The sequence below is a fragment of the Lonchura striata genome, chromosome 5 (assembly GCF_050655825.1).
Source record: "Lonchura striata isolate lonStrDom1 chromosome 5, ASM5065582v1, whole genome shotgun sequence".
NCBI lineage: Eukaryota > Metazoa > Chordata > Aves > Passeriformes > Estrildidae > Lonchura > Lonchura striata.
The window spans coordinates 42,910,083-42,929,219 of record NC_140707.1 but is presented as its reverse complement, the minus strand read 5'-3'; the positions used below and the strand labels follow the sequence as shown (position 1 = coordinate 42,929,219).

Sequence of the window (19,137 nt, the reverse complement as noted above, 5' to 3'; positions counted from 1 at the left end):
TTGGGATTTATTTACTCACAACACATACTCATGGTCCTTCCTATTTCATATCTCCATGCTAAGATTGGCCAGACTACCTCTTTTCTGAATTTGTAATTGAGGAAACTCTATCTTCACTGTGACATGGGAGATTATTTCAATGAGACTGAAAGGCAAATTTGTCCTCTTGTTTCTCTTTAAATGTTCTGCAAAAATTTTTCACTTTTGAAAATCTATTCTCATTGACTTTCTTAAAACTTACTCTTCTGGGGGCAGCTGTGCCTGTTTGTTTTACATGGAGGATTGCTCTCCACAGATTTGTTCCCACTATGTTTTGCACTACCAATAGATGGGTAGCAGCAGCTAAAACTTCAGGGGACTAACAGCATTTCCACTGGATGTGTTTGATCAGGGAAATATTCAATACTTGCAAGAAATTAGTTGTTATTTATGTTTATGGAGTGGTTATGTTGTCTGCATGTGTGGCACAGTATTGCTGTTACAAAAAAATTGAGCTGAAATGTATGCACTTTAAACTTTTCATCATTCCAAGGATCTGTAACTGAAATCAGCTGATAAACTACTTTTCCAGAATTATAATAATGCTGAGATGCATTGTTTCTTTTTGTTTTCCACCCTGCAACAGTTCAGGACTAGTGTTAGATGACTACATATATGCATATATTTTAAATGAAATTCAAAGCTTACCTAGGACAATGCTGATCTTAGCCCAAGAGATAAACCTCTAGTTCATCCTGCAGGAATGTGAAATACCTAATAATAAATGCTCACAAAAATCCTATGCATGCAAGGGAGCTGATTGTTTTGGAGTGTTTTCTTTGCTAGTATGCAACACAGAAAGGCCTGTTCATGTAAGTAAGGAGATATGGAAAAAAACATATATTTCTCTAGCTCATCCTTTTTAGTGCAAGGGTATTGTCTGTACTACTCTGGATTTTTGGTAGTGCAAGTTTGAATAATTTAACAATGGTGTCTCTCAGGATTCTTTTGGATAGAAAATGATGAAAAGTTTCTTGGTATTGTGTTGCCTTGTCTTTTTCTTTCAGGCTCTGCCTCAAGGTTCCAGTAACTGATCTTCTGCTATTTTTGTAGCTGACTGTATATGTTTGTATTCCAATATTTTGACTTGGTAGCTGTGGTGTATTTAATCCTAATATGTTTCTTTAAATCAGTAATGTTATAATACCAAAACTAATACAACTAATGAGAGTTACTGTACTTAATACCCCAATTTTGTATATTCATAGCATTTCATTTTTGTTATTGTAGTCTTTGCTGAGTGCACTATTTATCAGAGTTTATAAGGAATGAGCTTTGCTGATGTTATTAAATCACTCAAGTGTGCTAAATTATGGCACCAGAGCAGGTGCTATTGTCTGCAGCTCTTTTGGAAAGAAAGGAAAAACCCTCAAATGATCCTGGATATTTATACCTAAAGGAAACAATCCTTTATATTAATATAAAAAGATTGGTTTGTACTCAGTCAAGGGAATTCTTGGCAGTCAGTTTAAACTTACATGTATATATAGCACACTGGAGCCTGCTAAGTACCTCTGTTTTCTTTATGGATGGAGCTTTGGTGCCAAGAGGTCTGCACCACATGCAGGCACAGATAGGCTCCTCTCTGATGGATTGTCCCGTGGTGAACCACATTGTATACGGGATGTTCAAACACGTATTGATTATGTGGTTCCGTAGTTTACAGCAGAATCATAACCTGATGCTTTTAAGTACATATGTGTAATCAATCTTCATGTGAAGGAACTCAGGACAAAATAAGTATTTTATGCTGCATATTAGACATTATATTAAATTCCATTAGATTAAGTGTATGTTATACTTTTTTTAAACCTCATCACCATAGCATTGTTGTGTTACAAGCATGATCTTTGAGTGGGCTATGGACTAAAGGTATAATAAAGTTCAGAGTGGGGAAAATGCTATTCTGGTTTTAGTACCAGGTCTCATGGTCAGCTACAAGAGAAATTCCCATATAACAGAGATGCAGTTTTTTAATAGGGGTAGTTTTATGTTTTGTTACATATCTGTAAATCTTTCCTGCAACACTGCATTACAGAATAAGAGACTTGTACTTGAGGGGCAAAATTAGCACATTGATTAGATTTTAGTCCATTGTGCAAATAAAATGGAAATAGATGTGCTTATAGACTGATTTGCTTTACTATAATGCCAACATCCAACTAGTCATCTGCAAAATTAATTTGCAAAATTTGCCTCAACTGCCACTTCTCAATGTAGAAATGAATACAAAATTTGAATTTTGTATTTGAGTGCATTCTGTTAGCAATTTTTGCAAGTGATTAAATTAGCTCACAATGTTTGGCTGTATAAAAGATGACTTAGGCTGGTAATATTTATTTGTAATTTGGGACAGGAGTACTTGAATGATTCTTTTGGAGGAACTTTCATGTTCAGAGACTTTATTCACATCTTCTGGATCTATGTATAATAAATAAAATTTAAATAAGAATATTTGGTGATAACATGGCAGTTTTGCTATTTACCCAAGCAGTTGTGTTTGCGTTCACTCTTTAACTCATATTTTCCAATTGTTCAAATTCCTTTTCCTCTCAATTCATTGTTAGTAGAATTTGTATGTTGACTGCATGTTGTTATCCCTCCTTATATAGGGCTTAAAAAAATTACTTTGCTGTCACATAACCATCTCCATTGCTGCAGTGTGTGTGGTGGCTGTCTTTGTCAGGGAAAAAGAACATGCCTGAAACTAATGTTTTATGTCTGAAATGTAAAAGAATAGTGTACAATAGTATTTTAAAAACTCCACAAGCAGCTGGGGTTTAGCCTGTGGATGCATTTGGCCAGTAAGGCGTGCATAAAAGATCTGGGACAGATAATTATTTGTAGAGAGGCACAGAGAGAGAGAGTGGCCTGAGCTTGGTTCCCAGATCTTCAGTGGAAGACCTTACTTGTCAAAAGCAGGCTGAGGTGTGTGTGAGGTGGCCACAGCAGAGCAGTTTGGGGTGCAGTTGCCCAACACAGCAGGCCCATCACTGTGTCCTCTGCCACTCGGTCACAAAACCTGCTGCACACTGCTGCTGTAACCCTGCAGCGATGTTGCTCTGGGTCCCACAGGGAAAACACAATCTTGTATGTAAAAGTGTGAAGTCACTGCCTGGGATGCTTTGTAACACACTGACTACTGTGGACATATATATGAACAAGAATTCAACAACAGGGACTCTTCACCACTTTTCATCATTACAACAGGAAATGCAAATTTACATTTAAGAATTGGTTTCATTTAAAAATATTTTTTCTAAGTGTACACAACCAAATTTGCTAGAACACCCTGGGGTCCCTAAGGACCTTAATATCTTAAGCCCCTTCGGGACTTTATTTATTAATGTATTTCTAGGCTGTGCAGGTAGTATTTCTTTCTACAGTGTCATTAACATTGTCTTCCTGCCATGATGCTGTCTTGCCACATCTTCTATTGTTAGTTGCCATAATGAACTATGGCAGTAACTATGAACAATGTTAGTTGCCATAGGATCAGTGACTGAAGATGATTGTGCTTCAGATGTATAGGTTTCATTTTTTCTTGCCTAAAACTTTCATAGATAAGGAAAAAAAAAACCAACCCTAAGACTAATAATATGTGGCTGATTGTGTTTCCTAGTTTAATTTTTAATTATCTAAGTTACTGGATTTAGGTAACATGGTTATGTTTCTAAAAGAGATGCTTGAAATCTAAACTTAGATTTGTCTCCAAAACAATTATATAAGTAGAGAGAGAGTTTATGTTTTAAATTGAAGTGTAGATTACTTTACCAGCTAAAGTACTTATGCTTTTAATCTTGTGAAACAATTGTGCATAAATTGTCTTTGCTAGGTGGTGCGCATGAGGGTCTCCAGCACTTGGGTCCTTATGGCAATATCCCAAACATCGTGGCTGAGCTGACAGGAGATAATGTACCAAAGGATTTCAGTGAAGATCAAGGATATCCTGACCCTCCAAATCCCTGCCCTATTGGAAAAACAGGTAATTCAGCTGTACCCTTTGTACCTCCGTGTTCACTGTACATCTTCCTATCTTTCAGCACTGTACAGCCTGTGATAAGAAATGAGGGGATTTTTTTTTCATTCTACGCCCCAGGAAAAGAACTGTTGAGAAATTGGGTGTTTTAGTGTTTCAGATGAGCTTCTTTATTATATATGTTTTTTAAGAATATGTGCATATCCTGTATTGCTGTATGATGTGGGAGAAGGTGGAAGAAATCATCTTGATCTCAGAGTAGAAGATAGATTTATGAGAGCATCATGTTCCCAAGGGAGATAATTTTTAAGCTGGCCCCTGAAAAAAGTTATTCTGTACAGATGAGATTTACCCTTATTTTAGAGACTTTCATTGTGCCAAGAGGAATGAAACTGTCTGCCCTGATCTCCAACCCAGACCATGAGTCAATATTTAAGATACCTTGGCTCCAATCCATGCGTCTCTACAGCTCACTGAGGGTGAATCTGTGCCAAGAAATTGTGAGCTGCATGGCTGTGCCCCATGGCGGTGCAGGCAGTACAGGTGGTGCAGGCAGTGCGGGTGGTGCAGGCAGTGCAGGCGGTGCAGGCAGTGCGGGTGGTGCAGGTGGTGCAGGCGGTGCAGGCAGTACAAGCAATGCAGGCGGTGCAGGCGGTGCAGGCAGTGCAGGCAATGCAGGCAGTGCAGGCAATGCAGGCAGTGCAGGCAATGCAGGCAATGCAGGCGGTGCAGGCAATGCAGGCGGTGCAGGCAGTGCAGGCGGTGCAGGCAATGCAGGCAATGCAGGCGGTGCAGGCAATGCAGGCAATGCAGGCAGTGCAGGCAGTGCAGGCGGTGCAGGCAGTGCAGGCAGTGCGGGTGGTGCAGGCAGTACAGGCGGTGCAGGCAGTGCGGGTGGTGCAGGCGGTGCAGGCGGTGCAGGCAGTGCAGGCAATGCAGGCAGTGCAGGTGGTGCAGGCAGTGCGGGTGGTGCAGGCGGTGCAGGCAATGCAGGCGGTGCAGGCAATGCAGGCAGGCTGGTTCTGGCAGCGGGGTGGCACAGCCTGGGGGAGCCCGAGCGGTGCTGGGACACGCAGGGTGTCCCCAGGCTCCGAGGCAGGTGGGGATGGTGCCCAAGGGTCCCTAAAGCAGCATGTGCATGATGTGCACATACCCTGAGAGAATGGATCTCATTCCTGTCACTTGAGCCAAGGAATGACTTCCAGTACTGAAAGCAGTAGTAAAACACCCATTGGCTGCCTTGGGACCTGGAACTGGGAATGAGAGCTCTATTTTTCTCTCATTTTTTATTTGTGAGCTAAGAGATACTTTCAGAATGTTTTCTGTTTAGTCTTCTTTTATGTTATTTGGATAATGCAGAACAGTTGTCAGTATTCTTATTTAAAATGTTCTAACTAGCTTAGAATTAATAAAAAATAATATTTGTTATGAAAAGTTTTTTTCACTGTGAAGTGTTTTTGCATTTCATTCAAAAATTTGACAAAATTTCAACTAGTCCTCCCTTACTGTTTTCTATTACAGCCCATTTGGTGATGATGCCTTCATCTCTTCTGGAGTAATACCTCATCTTCCAATTTGTTCACTATAGCTGTAGTCTGACAAGTTGAAAATGATGGGTTTAGATTTTCTCACACACACATGTGAACTTTCGATAGAAAGTTCTGTGCTTGCCCGTTAGACTTCTGTTCATGATTAGATAAATAAATTAAAAACATGGCATCCAGGGAAATGCCTTTGAAAATCCCTTCAGTTTTTCTGTCTTAGGTGAAATAAAAGTTGTTAGCTAAGCTAATACAGTCAGATCTGTACAGAGGGAATTTGCAGGGAAGTGCTGCCTGCTCAGATAAATGGCTCTGTCACAGGTATGCTGTGAGTGAAGATAGTATCTGCTAGGATTAGAGTAAAATGTTTTTCAGAGCCTTAAATGGAAATTCAAGTGGTGACTGTATTATGCATACAAATTACCAGAGGCCTTCCTCAATCAGGTCTGTGGATTTGCTTAATGGAAAACAATTTTTCCAGTCACTGTCTACATATGCACATTCCAAGCAGGAATACATAAGCCCAGAGCATTTGAGTTGAAGACTTTTGGATTAGCAGTCATAGAGGACACCCATGTGTCTGGCTGCCCTTTGTGTTTTTTACCAAAAGACACAAATGCTCTGAGGTGTACCACACTTCTGTTGTCATCTGTTTCTCTCTTGATACAACCTTGCCTCTGATGAGACTGAAATGATTTCTATATGCTTTAATAGTTTCTGAGTTACTTAGCGGTATGAAGACCTTTCCCCTGTTTTCTATTGGCAATTTAATTTTTTCCCAATCCCAACAAGAAAAGAGAGAAAGCTGGATCTGTTGAACTAAAAATAACCTCCTCAGGTCATTGAATCAACTCAGTTTTAAGTCAAGTCTGTATTGTTCCCCACATCTGAGAGAAAAAGATGATAATCCATCTGAAAATCTTTTTACATGATGACACACAAGGACAGAAGGGAAAGTCCACAGGTGTGTGCTCTGGAGTGCTTGTGTTCTGGCAGATGCAGCTGTTTCAATGCCCAGCATCATGCCCTGGCTGGTAGGATCTCCTTGGGTATGTCTGAGAGGAACTTGGACTGCAAACTCCCCGTGCTGGCTAAGCAGTGGGAGCTCCAGGAGCAGACTCTATCCAAAAAACTACTCTGGCCTCAAGTTACTGAACCTTTGTTTAAGCTAAAGATTACTTATTTTGGTAAAAAGACCCTAAGTTGATTTTTAAAAGGATATTATCTTGATGTGGCACTGTCTACAAAACCATCCATTGTGGTTAAAGGAGGTTTCTGGACCAATCAGATTAGTTACCAACCTACAGAAATGTTTTCATCATAAAACTTCTCTTACATAGCATTTTTATGAGATCGTATGATGCAGAAATGATTTTCAGCCAGTTTGAACAAAGTAGCAAACCAGAAATGGAGTTCCAGGAAGAGCTACTCAGTGAAAGAAATTCTCTTTGCTCACAGCACTGTTCTACCATGACCTTCAAAAGTATCACCTTACCAATTTCTAAAATGACTTGTGAGCATTTAAAAGAGAAAGTAATAATTCTTCTAAATCAGAAGAGGATGCAATTCTAGGTAAAATCAAGTGCAATAATCAAAAGAAAAACATAAAGGAGAGAAAGAGCTTAGAAACTAAACTCCTTCAGTTTTCATTAAGTTGTGAGCATTTTTTTTAAATAAATACATTCTGACAAATTTTTTTCAAAAGAAAAAAAACCCTGGTATTTTGTAGTAATCCAGTTCTTTATGCTTTTTAAATTGCATTATTGCATTTAAGAAGTTTGCTGACTAATGTGGCACATACTGTGTACTTCAAAGCTACTAAGCACTCAATGCTTTCTTTTGCAGTTGATGATGGGTGTCTAGAAAACACCCCAGACACAGCAGAGTTCAGCAGGGAATACCAACTGCACCAGCACCTTTTTGATCCAGAGCATGACTATCCCAACAGGGGCAAGTGGGTGAGTACATACTTCTTGCTTATTTTTATTGCATGTGAAGCTGGGTATTGTCTGCCATGTGGGACACTATGAAACCATGAGGACAATATCATCCTTAATGCTGGAAAAATTATCACCCTAAGGGAAACTTCTCAAAAAGTTTTACCCTGAAAAATAGAAATAGTGCTTGTGATTGACAAACATCCCACAAATACAGAAAATAGAATTCCTTCTTCTGTTTGCCTGTCCCAAAGCGTGACAGCTTGGCAAGTGCAAAAAACCACATTTCAAACTATGGTGAACATGTAGCCAAAATTAATGCAGATCTTAAGATTTCAAAACATAAAATGGCCATAATCTGAAAGTATATCCAGGTTTAGTGACTATTCTCTGTTCAGCTACATATATAAAAAAAAAAGAAAGAGAATACAGATAGAGTTCAGCAACTTAAAACACCTTAAAAATATAGGATCACACAAGGATTGTCTTAAGGAGTTCTTCCCACTTTAAGGATTCTGGAAGACTTGATGCTGCTTCTTCCTCTAATCAGGTTATGTGCTGTATCCTATTGAAAACCTATTTGATACATCACTTACAATAAACACAGTGAGCTACACTAAGGGCAAAAATCTTGCTTTGAGCATACAAGGACTTTAATAACTGCAGCTAGACTCTTTCTGCAGGCTAGAGGCTCCAAAGAAAGCTCTGCCACTTAATCTTGGATTACATCAGTTAAAATGTCCAATCCCAAATCCATTTTCAGGCGCCAGGAAAACAATAACCATGATCATAATTTATGCTTGTAGAGCAAATAATGAAATCTCATTTTACATTGTTATAACACTTGACTTAAGATTGCACTAAACCAGTACTCTGTAAGCATATATCGATAAATGGACATGTTTGGCAGTCTCTTCTGCTGTAATTTTGAGACAATGATTCATGTCCATAATCAAACCAGTGTAAGATTTATAGTCTTAATTACTTATGCGAGTGCTAAATTTCTGGAGAGAATCATGCCAAAAATCCAAATTTTGGAAACTTGTTGCATGCTAAGTAATTACCATCAAAGGTTTTAATTTAAAAAACACCAGATGGTGAGCACTCTTATTTATGCCAGATAAGGCTGTTAGTTTTCTTATTATTCATGACTACTTTACTTCCATAATACCATTCTGAAGACTACAAAGGCACTTCTGTAAATCTTTGGCCTATAGCAATATTTCAGAATCAAGCATACATACTGTGTTGTCATCAGCAACATATATACTTAATAAATGATAGTAAATCATTAGTGAATCCTGGGCTTTTTTTTGTATTTCCATCCATCACTACTAATTCAGGAGAAAAAGCTGCTCATGTATGGATTAAAACACTTTTAGGTACTAAACAGTAATCATATCTAGCTGAAGCTTAGCCAACTCCAGATCTTTTTAATTAGAGATGAAACAGCTGGTCATGTGCATGAGCAAATACTCTGCTGAGATCCAGGAGAACAACCCTGATCATCTCCTAATTGCATATTACCACATGGTAAAAATACAAATACAGTGGTATCTTTTTGTGGCTGGAGTTATTGTTTTTAATTCTCTGGAAAAAACAGGCAGCCACTCTACAAATTAGCTGTTTGCTTATAAAGCAGAGCTGAAGTAGATCAGCTGTCTTAGGGCACTCACCATTGTCTGCATTAAGTTGTAAATGACCAACACAGGTGGCTGTGGGCTGCCTAGTGGGTAACTGAGCATCCTCACCCTCCCACTGCCCCCAGCACCTAAAATTCCCTCTGTCCACAACAGTTTTTTTTCCTGCTTCTCCTGTTGAAGAGCCTAGGACCAGACGCCCAGGGGCAGTGATGGCTGTGTTCTCACAGACTGTATTTCCACCAGCTCTTGCCAGCTGAGTGGGCATCAGGCTGTCATCACCAGCTGTAGCTCCTGCAGCCAGTGTCTGCTAGAGCCATGGAGGCTGGCATGTGCTCCCAGCTCTTGGGGAAGCTTCTCCCCAGCCTTTTCCTACCACTGTGTGGTTGAGGAAGTTACAGTTCCCAGTGACTGGTCCTTTCCAGGAGCCAACATGCATTCCTTAGTGTAACCACAGAAAAACTCAGATTATATTAGCAGGTCAGAAAAAGAGGACCTGCTTGTCTTACTGGGACAGAAACAATTTGGTTGGCTTGTTTTGGTGACAGACTGTCATGCTTGCAAAGCTGTGGGACCTCTGCAGTATCCTGTGAATAACACACATTTTATAAAGGTCAAGCAAGTCTAGAAGCTGCCTTATGCAGCAAAGTGTATGGTTATGTAGATGCTAAATATTAAACACTGCTAATACATCTGCAGATGCAAATATATAAATCATAATAAATATATACTGGGTTAGGAGTGGGAAGAAAGGGGAAGAATTTTTTTGTCTTTGAGACAACTCCCCCTAAATCAATATACTGGCCTGTGAGAAATCTCAGGAACAGACTGTGTTTATAGAGTGAGATCCATGGCTTATACTCCCCTCCTCTCCCCTCATATGGGGAAAACATAGAGGGGACAGTGGAAATAGTAGGATTAGTGAATTTGGAGTTTTCTATCGGGTGTACAACTATAGTTTCTAAGATTTCAGAGTTTTTTCTCCAGTTTAGACTTTTCCTTACAGGACTCAGACACTTTCTGAGTGTGCCTTTCTTGCATCTTGCAGATTGGCTCTTTGGATGGTTTGAAGAAGTGTTGTTGGCATCCAGAAACACTTGCACAAAGATAATTTACAATATATGATTTACAATCAAATGTAAAAACCTCTTACATATTTTATTATTTAAGTTCTGATTTTTTCCCCCCTAAGTCCCAACTCTAATCCAAGTAGCCAAGAGGATGCAAAGGAAATTCCAGGAGTGAGGAAAAAGTAGAAAAGCACATGCAGCATGTCTCTATATGTATCTTTAACTGAAGGTTAAAGAGGTGTCTGTTTAACTGAAGAAAACTCTGTGTCTTCACCCTTAACAACCTCTCAGTGAAGCATGAACACTCCATGGGCAGATTTTGGTGGCTGATGAGGTCAGGCCATTACGCAGTGGAACATATTTTCAGGATTGCTATTATCATACCAATATGTTCTTAGCTCATGCTCCACAACCATATTTGCTTTGTACTCCATATAATGCTACAGTGAGACTAAACAAAAAGTAGTTTCCTTGAGCAGGGGCACTTCAATTGTAAGGAATTTTTCAGAATGACAGAAATGCTAGCTCTAGTAGTACATACAATTAGTTTTATTTCAGAAACACCCTTTTTCCTCTCATGAAAGTACAAGGTCAAATACTTTACAAAGAGAAGCCTTGATGGTGCTTTGTTTTTTAAGTAGAATAATTCACGCATCCTTGAGTTTCTTTAAAATGTTAAATTTAAGTTTTCCTGAAGTGAGCTTGCATAAACGACTAGCCAAGAATGTCCCCCTTGGCCAACTTCATCTCTGTTCCCTTTTGGAACAGCTCAGACAAAATAACTGAGGTTGGACAAGAGATAGGCCTTGTGAATTTGAGGTTTAATGGACACAAGAAGTACAAAACAGACAATTTTGGCAGATTTCATTGTAACACTTGAAAATGTTTGTTTTTTCTCATATCAAGGCTGCAGAGAGACTTAGACGTGTTTGGTGAATTTGTCTCGTGCTAGAATTACACTTTCTATTTATATAATCAATGTTAGGTCAGTTGTTTATAGCAGAATTAATGGCCTTGTTTATATAGTCTTCTGCTTTTATACATATAATTCTTCTCTCCTTCCATTTTCAGGTTAGGGTTTGGTTTTGGTTTTCTTCATAACACAGAATTGAAACAAAATGTGTTGAACATGTGTGTGTTATTCCAGACTTTATTAGAATTCACTACTCATAAGAAATACAACAATATGTGGATGCACTTATGTAAACTATGGTCAGAGGGGGTTTTTTGTGTTGTTTTTTTTTTTCATTTTCTTTTCTCATCATCATAACTTTCTCTTCTGCCAAGATGTTTCTGGCAGTTTTTAAAAGGTTTGCCATTAAAAAATATTATAGACCAAATGGTTTTTAGAAGCTTTATTGAGGGCACTACTTAAACAAAGGAAGAGTTGGCGCTGAACTCCTTTCAGCAGAACTTTGCACTGGAAAGTGTTGATATCTGGAAGGGAATAAGCAAAGACAACAAAACAGTAGGAATGATGCCTATTTCTGTTTTTAAAAGGAATTAGAAAATCCCTTGTAAAGCAACTTTTTTTTGCTCCTGTTCTTGTGTCACCTCAAATGTATGAAAAGATATACCAAAGGCAAGACTCCTGCTCCCTCTCCCTCACATTCTTATTTTTATTTTTCCTTCTGCCTTTTCTTTAAAAAAAAAAAAAAATATATATATATATATATGCACACATATATTTTATACCATGTATTTATACCATGTATCACGTGATGGGGAACATCCAGACTATACAGCACATGCTTGAAGCAGTTATTGCCTGAACATGGAGGATAACATAGTGGAAAATTACTGGCTTTTAAATTATAGATAAGGCTGTGACTGCTTCTGAAGAACTGCAAATCTTAGCAGGAATACACAAATATTTATTTGTGGTTTGCTTCTCTCATAAAACTACACACTCTAGACTTGATAATATTTAATAGAAGAAGTAGTATTTTAAAAGAGAAGTGTAATGGATTTGATGGCTGTGTTGGTTTTTTTTTTTCCTTTCCAGAGCAAGAGTTTACTCTTTGAGAAAATCAACGGTGGTTCAAAAAGAAGAAAGAGGGTAACTATCAGAATATTTCACAGCCCCTATGTAATCTAGAAACCTAACAAAAATTAAAACCATATTGTTGAAATGAAGAGATAGTCTAATGTATTTGTATTATATTTTAGATGATGTGTGAAGTCAGGGACTCTCTGTGATAAAATGCTATAGCTAGCTTCAGGACTGAATACTGAGTACAAGACTTATTTTTCAAAATAGACTCTTAACTTCAGAAGATACACTGAAGTGTAGACCATTATAAAACCTCATATTGTCTGTCTTTTAAAATTGATCCTATTTGCTTAAAACCATTTAAAATTATTTAAATAGCTCTAAAAGAGAATTTGAAATTTCCTACTAAAAATATTAGTAAATTTGATTACCACTATCTTTGTGTGTGAATATATTTTTGGGTGTAAATAACACTAGAGGTGGTTCTTTATCTGATCTACTTTAGATGAAACTCCTATCTCTGTGTCCCACTTGTTTGAAAGACAAAGATTAAAAGGTCTTCACTGTTCTGCTCCTGTAACAAGAAAGGCAACCCACATAGAGAGATTCTGCACAGTCTGCCTCATTAGTCCCTCTTTTTTGGTAGTCAGCCTGTCTTTTATTAAAAAAGAAAAAAATCAGTTTCAAGAAAAGTTGACGTCTTTAGCTTTGCTGCTGGTGTATTATTTTTACAAAAAGGAAAAGTTTAGCTCTCTGCCAGCAAGTAGCTTTTCAAAATATGACAGCACAGTTTATATTGTAAATTAAGTAAATATAATTTAAAATAACAAGCATAAGCGAAGATGATTTATTTATTTATTAACTCACAAACTTTCAGTCTTTGCTAGAAAGGGAGAAGATGAGTTGATTTTTTCTTGATTCAGACATCACTAGCAGTTGGCACTTCAACCATAAATGAATGATCTGACCTGAGCTTAGTATCTGCTTCATGCTTATATTTGATTTTTGTGTTTGTTAGTTGAAGAGTAAAAAAGGGTAGTCACCTGACTTCAATTTTTAAGTAAGTAGAATTTACTCTGGAAATAGTTCAGCAGAATATTTATTAATAGCTAGAACAGCATGTTAAAGTGGAATTCATGCAACATATACATGAGGGAAAAAAAGGAAAAAAGAACATTTTCTTTCTTTGAGCTGACTGACATAACTGGACACAAAACAAGTACTAGCTGGAGATACTTGACAATTATGTGGCCAGGGGTAGCCCAGAATTTTAAAGGTGAATTTCTTTACAGCAGACTTATCCTCCTAGAACCAACATGTCACTTAATGCTAAATTCATTAGAATTTAAATTATTTTAGGGTAATACTGTAATGATTGAATGAACAATTCAGAATCTCCACTTTATCAGCAGAAGAGTAACCTAGAACTGTCAGCAGCAGAGTGTGTTTTTCTAGAAATCAAGAAGTCCACTGGATTCCCCTCCTGCCTTTTGTGTTCTCTGCCACTCCTCCATGCCTTTCTGCACAGACATAGTTTTGGGATCTGGCAACACATTAATTTTTTTTGCATCTGAACTTCCCCATCTGAGGTTAAAACAAGTCCTGTGTAACAGTGTACGTGGTGACCCTGCTGTGTCTCTCCAGGACTGTAGTGGAACAGTCACAGAGGCACCACTGAAGTCTAGAAAACCACATCTTCTAAGCACATGTCCCTGTTCATAAGTTCATGTGTGCAAGTGCAAGCCTGCTGACACATATCGGTGTGTATGGCAAAGGCATGTACTCACCATTTCCTGCTGTGTCCGCTTCTCTGCAGCACTTGCACTGCCAGGCAAGGAGGTTTACAATGACATCTAATTTCAACTAGCAGTTCTCCCCTTTATTAAATTGCTGTGCTTGCAAACAGCCCTGTCCAGAAGTGTCAGGACCACTTCTGGGATCGCTAAGTTGCCGTGGGCTCAGAGCGGTGTACAAAGGTGCTCGGGGGCTTGCATTGCTTTGAGTTGTACACAGCTGCATAGGGCTAAATGTATTTTAGTGAAATCAGCAAAAAGTATTTTGCTTTATATTTTGTGTTTTCTTTTGTTGATTAAGAAGGATTCAAAATTTTATGTAGTCTCATTCTCTTCAACTTTATTTCAAAATGTAGTAAGCGAGTACCATTCCAAAAAAAAAAAAGACCAATTAATCTTCCTTGGAATCTTCAAATAATTCCTAGAAGTTTATGCAACGGTTGAATTTCACTAAATTAACATTAAACAGAACTTCTTTAAACAAACACAAACAAATCATTTACATATGTCTTATTTCTAACAATTTAAAGCATTGGAGTTAGTTTATTTTCAAAGATTTTTCCACATTCAGTTTTGGTTCTTAATATTTTAATGTTTTCACTTGCAACAGGCAAAACCCAAAACCCAACAGAAGTAGGCAAAAGGGCTGCTCTGTGCTATGACTAAGTAATAATGATAGCATCCACAAATCTGGAGAAACCCAAGGGCTTAAACTTGAAGACAGATAAACCCGAAATATTTTCCAGAGATCTGACAAATACTTGGGATAGCTGAAAATAAATATTTCATGCCTATTATGAATGCTCTTTTTTTTTTTAATTATTAAGTTTTGATGAGAGAAGCACGGAAATGTATCAAGAAGAGTAATTTCTGTGACACACAGCCTGACAAGAATCAGGCGATACTGGAAAATGTGCATTCCTCTGAAGTTTGTGCTTAGGCAAACAGTTTTTATTAGCATCAAAATCCTTCATGCTAGAATTTTTGACTGTATCTGTGTGAAGGAGACAATATACACTTGAATTTTGCTTACACTGACACTGGAACAGGCCAGAAAGCAGGTGTAAATGATACTTAATACTGAAGCCCCACTTAACTGCTTGCCACCTTGCAATACAATAAATACATTTGACTCCACTGGTATAGATCAAATTCAAGCACAGGCTTTCTATGTTACTCCATCTACGATCTCCAAGCAGTTTTGAGACAGGATCTGTTCATCTTCAGCCTCACGTTGTGCTGCTTGCATGGTGCAAAGTGAAGTTCAACCCTCTCCAGGAATCTTCTTTCCAGCATTCCCTTGTTCTGGCAGTGCTGTGAGAGCCATTTTCTATGCCAAAACCTTGTTTGGCTCTGCTTCTTTGCCAGCAGTTTTTTATCTCAGCATCAAGAGAGGAAGCAAGGAGGGGTTTCCTGGAGAGGAGACAGGCTGAACAAGAGGCTTTGGTCAAACTGGAATTGTGGTCCCTAATTTGTATCCCAGCACAATGTCCATTAGGGACTAGTGATTTAAGCTAAAGTTTACTTGTACTTCTCTAACAAGTTCTGTCCTGCCTCAAGAATTAGGGAGTTAGAATTGCTGTTGTTTCTCTGCTGAGTTGAGGAAAGGAGGAGTGAAGCAAGAAGGTAATGTTTAATTGAGATTATTCTATATTCCTGATAGTCCTCCTTCACTTGTATTCCTTCCACTGGACTGAATTAAATTTTTGCGCAAAAAAAAAAAAAAATAGAAACAAAACACTGGTTGACTTCTAGATTTAATTAATCCCTGGAAGCAGTTTTTTTCTAAGACTGTAAATATCTGACAGATAAGAAATACATAGATATGTTCACTAATTCTAGTTACTGTTTATCTGCTTCCCTGTTTCTAATAAGTTTAAATAATTTTAAATTTTTTCAGAGTGTGAACCCCTATCTTCAAGGACAGCGACTGGATAATGTTGTAGCAAAGAAGTCTGTTCCACAATTTTCAGATGAAGACGAAGGTCCTAAATAAGTACAATAAAAATGAAAGATAAAAACTCATGCCGTCCTCCTCTAGATCACAATATTGCTTATATATAATCATCTATTAAAATCCTTGTGAATGGCTGCATGCTTATTATTTATATAATTGTAGATGAAAAACAGCTGTATTTATAACATCATGTTCTCCTAGATGATAAAAGTATGGTTCTGCTCTTTGTTAAGTTATGGTAAAAAGACATTTCTGTTGTTTTTATTTTAGTCACTGAGCAAAAATGTTAGTAATTTTTGATAGCTAATGTGAGGTAACTGGTCTTAATGAGAAACTTGTAAATAGGAAGATGAAAAAAAAAAAGCCAAGTTTGACTCCAACATTTAATCTTAAATGTTACTATGTTTGACACATGAAAATTATAGTTTTATGTTTTGTTCACAAATATTGTTACTTAGCAAAGACAAAGTATTTATTTTACGCAGATAATTTTGGCTTTTGGTCCATTTTAATAAACATTTAAGCAATCTACAAGGTTTGCAAAGTGACATTTTCCAAAATATTTCAGAGGCTCGTTTGTCTCTGTTATTGCTGTGCACATTTAAAAATTAAAGAACTGTTTTTGACTGTATTCACTGAAATATTTTTCTGTTAGTTTTAATCGTTCCATGCCCACAGCTTTCTTGACCACTTGAACATCTTCCTTATCAATGGAAGTGTTACGTGAAAATTAATTTGCCCTGCTGTTCTTTGTCTTAGTAACTGCAGCATTATAGTGCATTATAGTGTTGTTGAATTATGAATAAAGATGAAGACATTTGTCTGTATTAATAAGGTTGTGTCAACAACCTCTGAATCTAAATCCAGGATGTGAAGGTCATTACAGTTGATCTTCTGAAAAAATATGCTACTCTAATACCACTTGTATCTATCATTGCTCTTGAAGTTGTTCTGGGAAGCTTAAATGGCCTTTTTGCCCCTAGGAGACTGAAGAACTTTATATTCCAGAGTTCTTCCTTTCTGAAAGATGGGAACACACCTGAATATTTCAAACCATGTGAATGGACCACTGGAATTATAGAAAACAGCATTAGCTTACAGCTGATACTACAAATAATAGCAGGGAAGTTGTGGGGGGAAAAAAGTAGTTTCCTTCCCCATCCTGTAGAAAGATACAGGGAAATAACGATGACCTCTTAGAAAAAAGAAACAAATAAGAAATTAAGGTTCCTAACTATATAAAATTAACAGGATAGCACAAATAAAACCGTTGTTGGCATTTGCTTTTTTTTGTCCCACCACTTAGTTAATTGTAATAAATTATGTATGTAGAGAATTGGCCCTCTCATGCCATATATGGTAGATTGCAAAATTCTAATATTTTGGAACAGACTATGTCTTTCATCATACTTCCTTTAAAAAAAAAATCTTGAAGAGAAAAATGAATAGTATGTCATAAAGTGGGGTTTAATACTCACATAAGACACAAAAATGAGGAATTTCGATGACTCACAGAGCTCCTTTGGTTTCCAGTGGCCGGAACAGGATGGGAGCAGTCTAGCCATTCATGTGACAGAACTTATATTCTCTGCATCTTAAGCTTACTCTTTTTATGCACTCTGCACTCCTGCTTAGTCTTCACACAGGTATTGAAAGCTTCACAGCTACAAAGGTTGCTCCGAAACTAACAAAGAGTCTATATATATCATGGCATAAATCTGACATTAAAATCTACTGATGCCCAGTGGCCCAGAGTGTGTGAAATGGTGATTCCTTCCAGCTAACCCTGCTGCCAGCCACTGATGGAGCTACAAGGCTTCTAGGCATTTGGTGGCTAGACTGCCTCCAAACTTTGGTGTTTCTTCAGATCCTTGAGTGTTCCATTGGTACTTCTGAAGTAATCTGAGTTAGTTACATTCTGTCCTTATAGTCCAGTAAAATCCATTTGAATCACAAAAATGAAGCCATTGTGGTGGCAATTTATTTCATTTTTTAAACTCTTTATAAGGACAAGTGCATAATAAAATGTCTGTACAGTAAACAGGGGGCTTGAAAAGGGAAGGGCAAAGAAGCATTGCTTGCTTAATAGTATCAATAATCCCACATGTTATTTTGTGAAGCACTCCAGGTCACTCCAACCCTGTGTTGGGATGTGAAATCCAGCACTGCAGACTGGCCAGAACAGGGATACCTGGCAGGCTGCCTGCGGACTGCATGCCACCAGAGAAGTTGCCCATCTGTGTATGATAGATCTACACAGTGCAGGCAGAGGAAAAATATCACAATTCAGACCTGGTTTTATCCTTAAATACAAGCAAAGAAGGAACATCTTTGCACAAAACAATTACGCGTCTTACAGGAACTGTCTGTTGGGGCAAGTCAAGTGTGTGGTGTTGAGCAGCTGTCTGCTGCGTTCATCAGGCAGCTTGAGTGTTTCACCAGGAAGACTGCAGCACTATTGTGAAATTTTAATAAAATATAGCTATTGCACCATGATAATGAGATTCATTATTCTAATTGCAGTTTCATGGTAGAGCTGTCTTTTGGTACTGGAATTGGCTAGTCCCTTATAGATTAAAAAAAAAAAAAAAAAAAAAAACAAACCCCAGAAAAACCCCAAAACAAAACAAAACAAAAAAGAACCCAAAAAAACAACACCAACCAAAAAACCAACAAGCAAAAATCCTTGTCCCTCCTACTGTTCCAACAACAGTCCAAACATCCATATGTAGTTTTTCAAACAGAATAATCAGTGGTGGTCTTTCAGAATCAATGAACAAAAGATACCAACTATCTCGCCTGACTCAGAGTTCACCAAACCAGTATTTACAAGAATGTAAACAGCTGCTCATGTGTAATTGCCCTTTTACCTTCATGATGCATGTGAATTAAGGAGCATGTATATTGATACTGTTGTTTAGAATTTTCATCAAATTAAAACCTTTTAGAATATTTTAAAAACTGAAAGTGTGTTAATTACCTCTAACGCATTAGAGACACAATGTGCTTGAAGGAAGCTATACAAAATAAAGTGTATTGCCCTGAAACATTGGTTTTGTTTGGTAAAGAAATATTTATTACTCATAAAAAACCACTATGTAACTGATAAGAGTATTTGATTTGTGACACAAAACTTACTCTTGGGGTGCATGTGCATACCCACATATTAATACACTTTTTAAAACATA

At 37.6% G+C, this 19,137-nt stretch overlaps 1 protein-coding gene across 7 annotated transcripts in view; it reads left to right on the top strand.

Moving 5' to 3' along the window:
• The window catches only part of SCG5 (secretogranin V), a 28,281-nt gene extending 9,285 nt beyond the window's left edge, over positions 1 to 18,996 (top strand). For 6 of the 7 annotated variants that reach the window (XM_085580391.1, XM_021539285.3, XM_085580390.1 and 3 more), the window contains 4 exons: positions 3,875 to 4,024; positions 7,405 to 7,517; positions 12,212 to 12,265; positions 15,893 to 18,552. In XM_085580391.1, the coding sequence (XP_085436517.1) occupies positions 3,875 to 4,024; positions 7,405 to 7,517; positions 12,212 to 12,265; positions 15,893 to 15,988 (413 nt within the window). In that variant the 3' untranslated portion in view covers positions 15,989 to 18,552. Of the gene's footprint in view, positions 1 to 3,874; positions 4,025 to 7,404; positions 7,518 to 12,211; positions 12,266 to 15,892 lie in introns of all 7 variants that reach the window. The other variant, XM_021539283.3, reaches the window with a different exon arrangement.
• Positions 18,997 to 19,137: the final 141 nt, after the last annotated feature.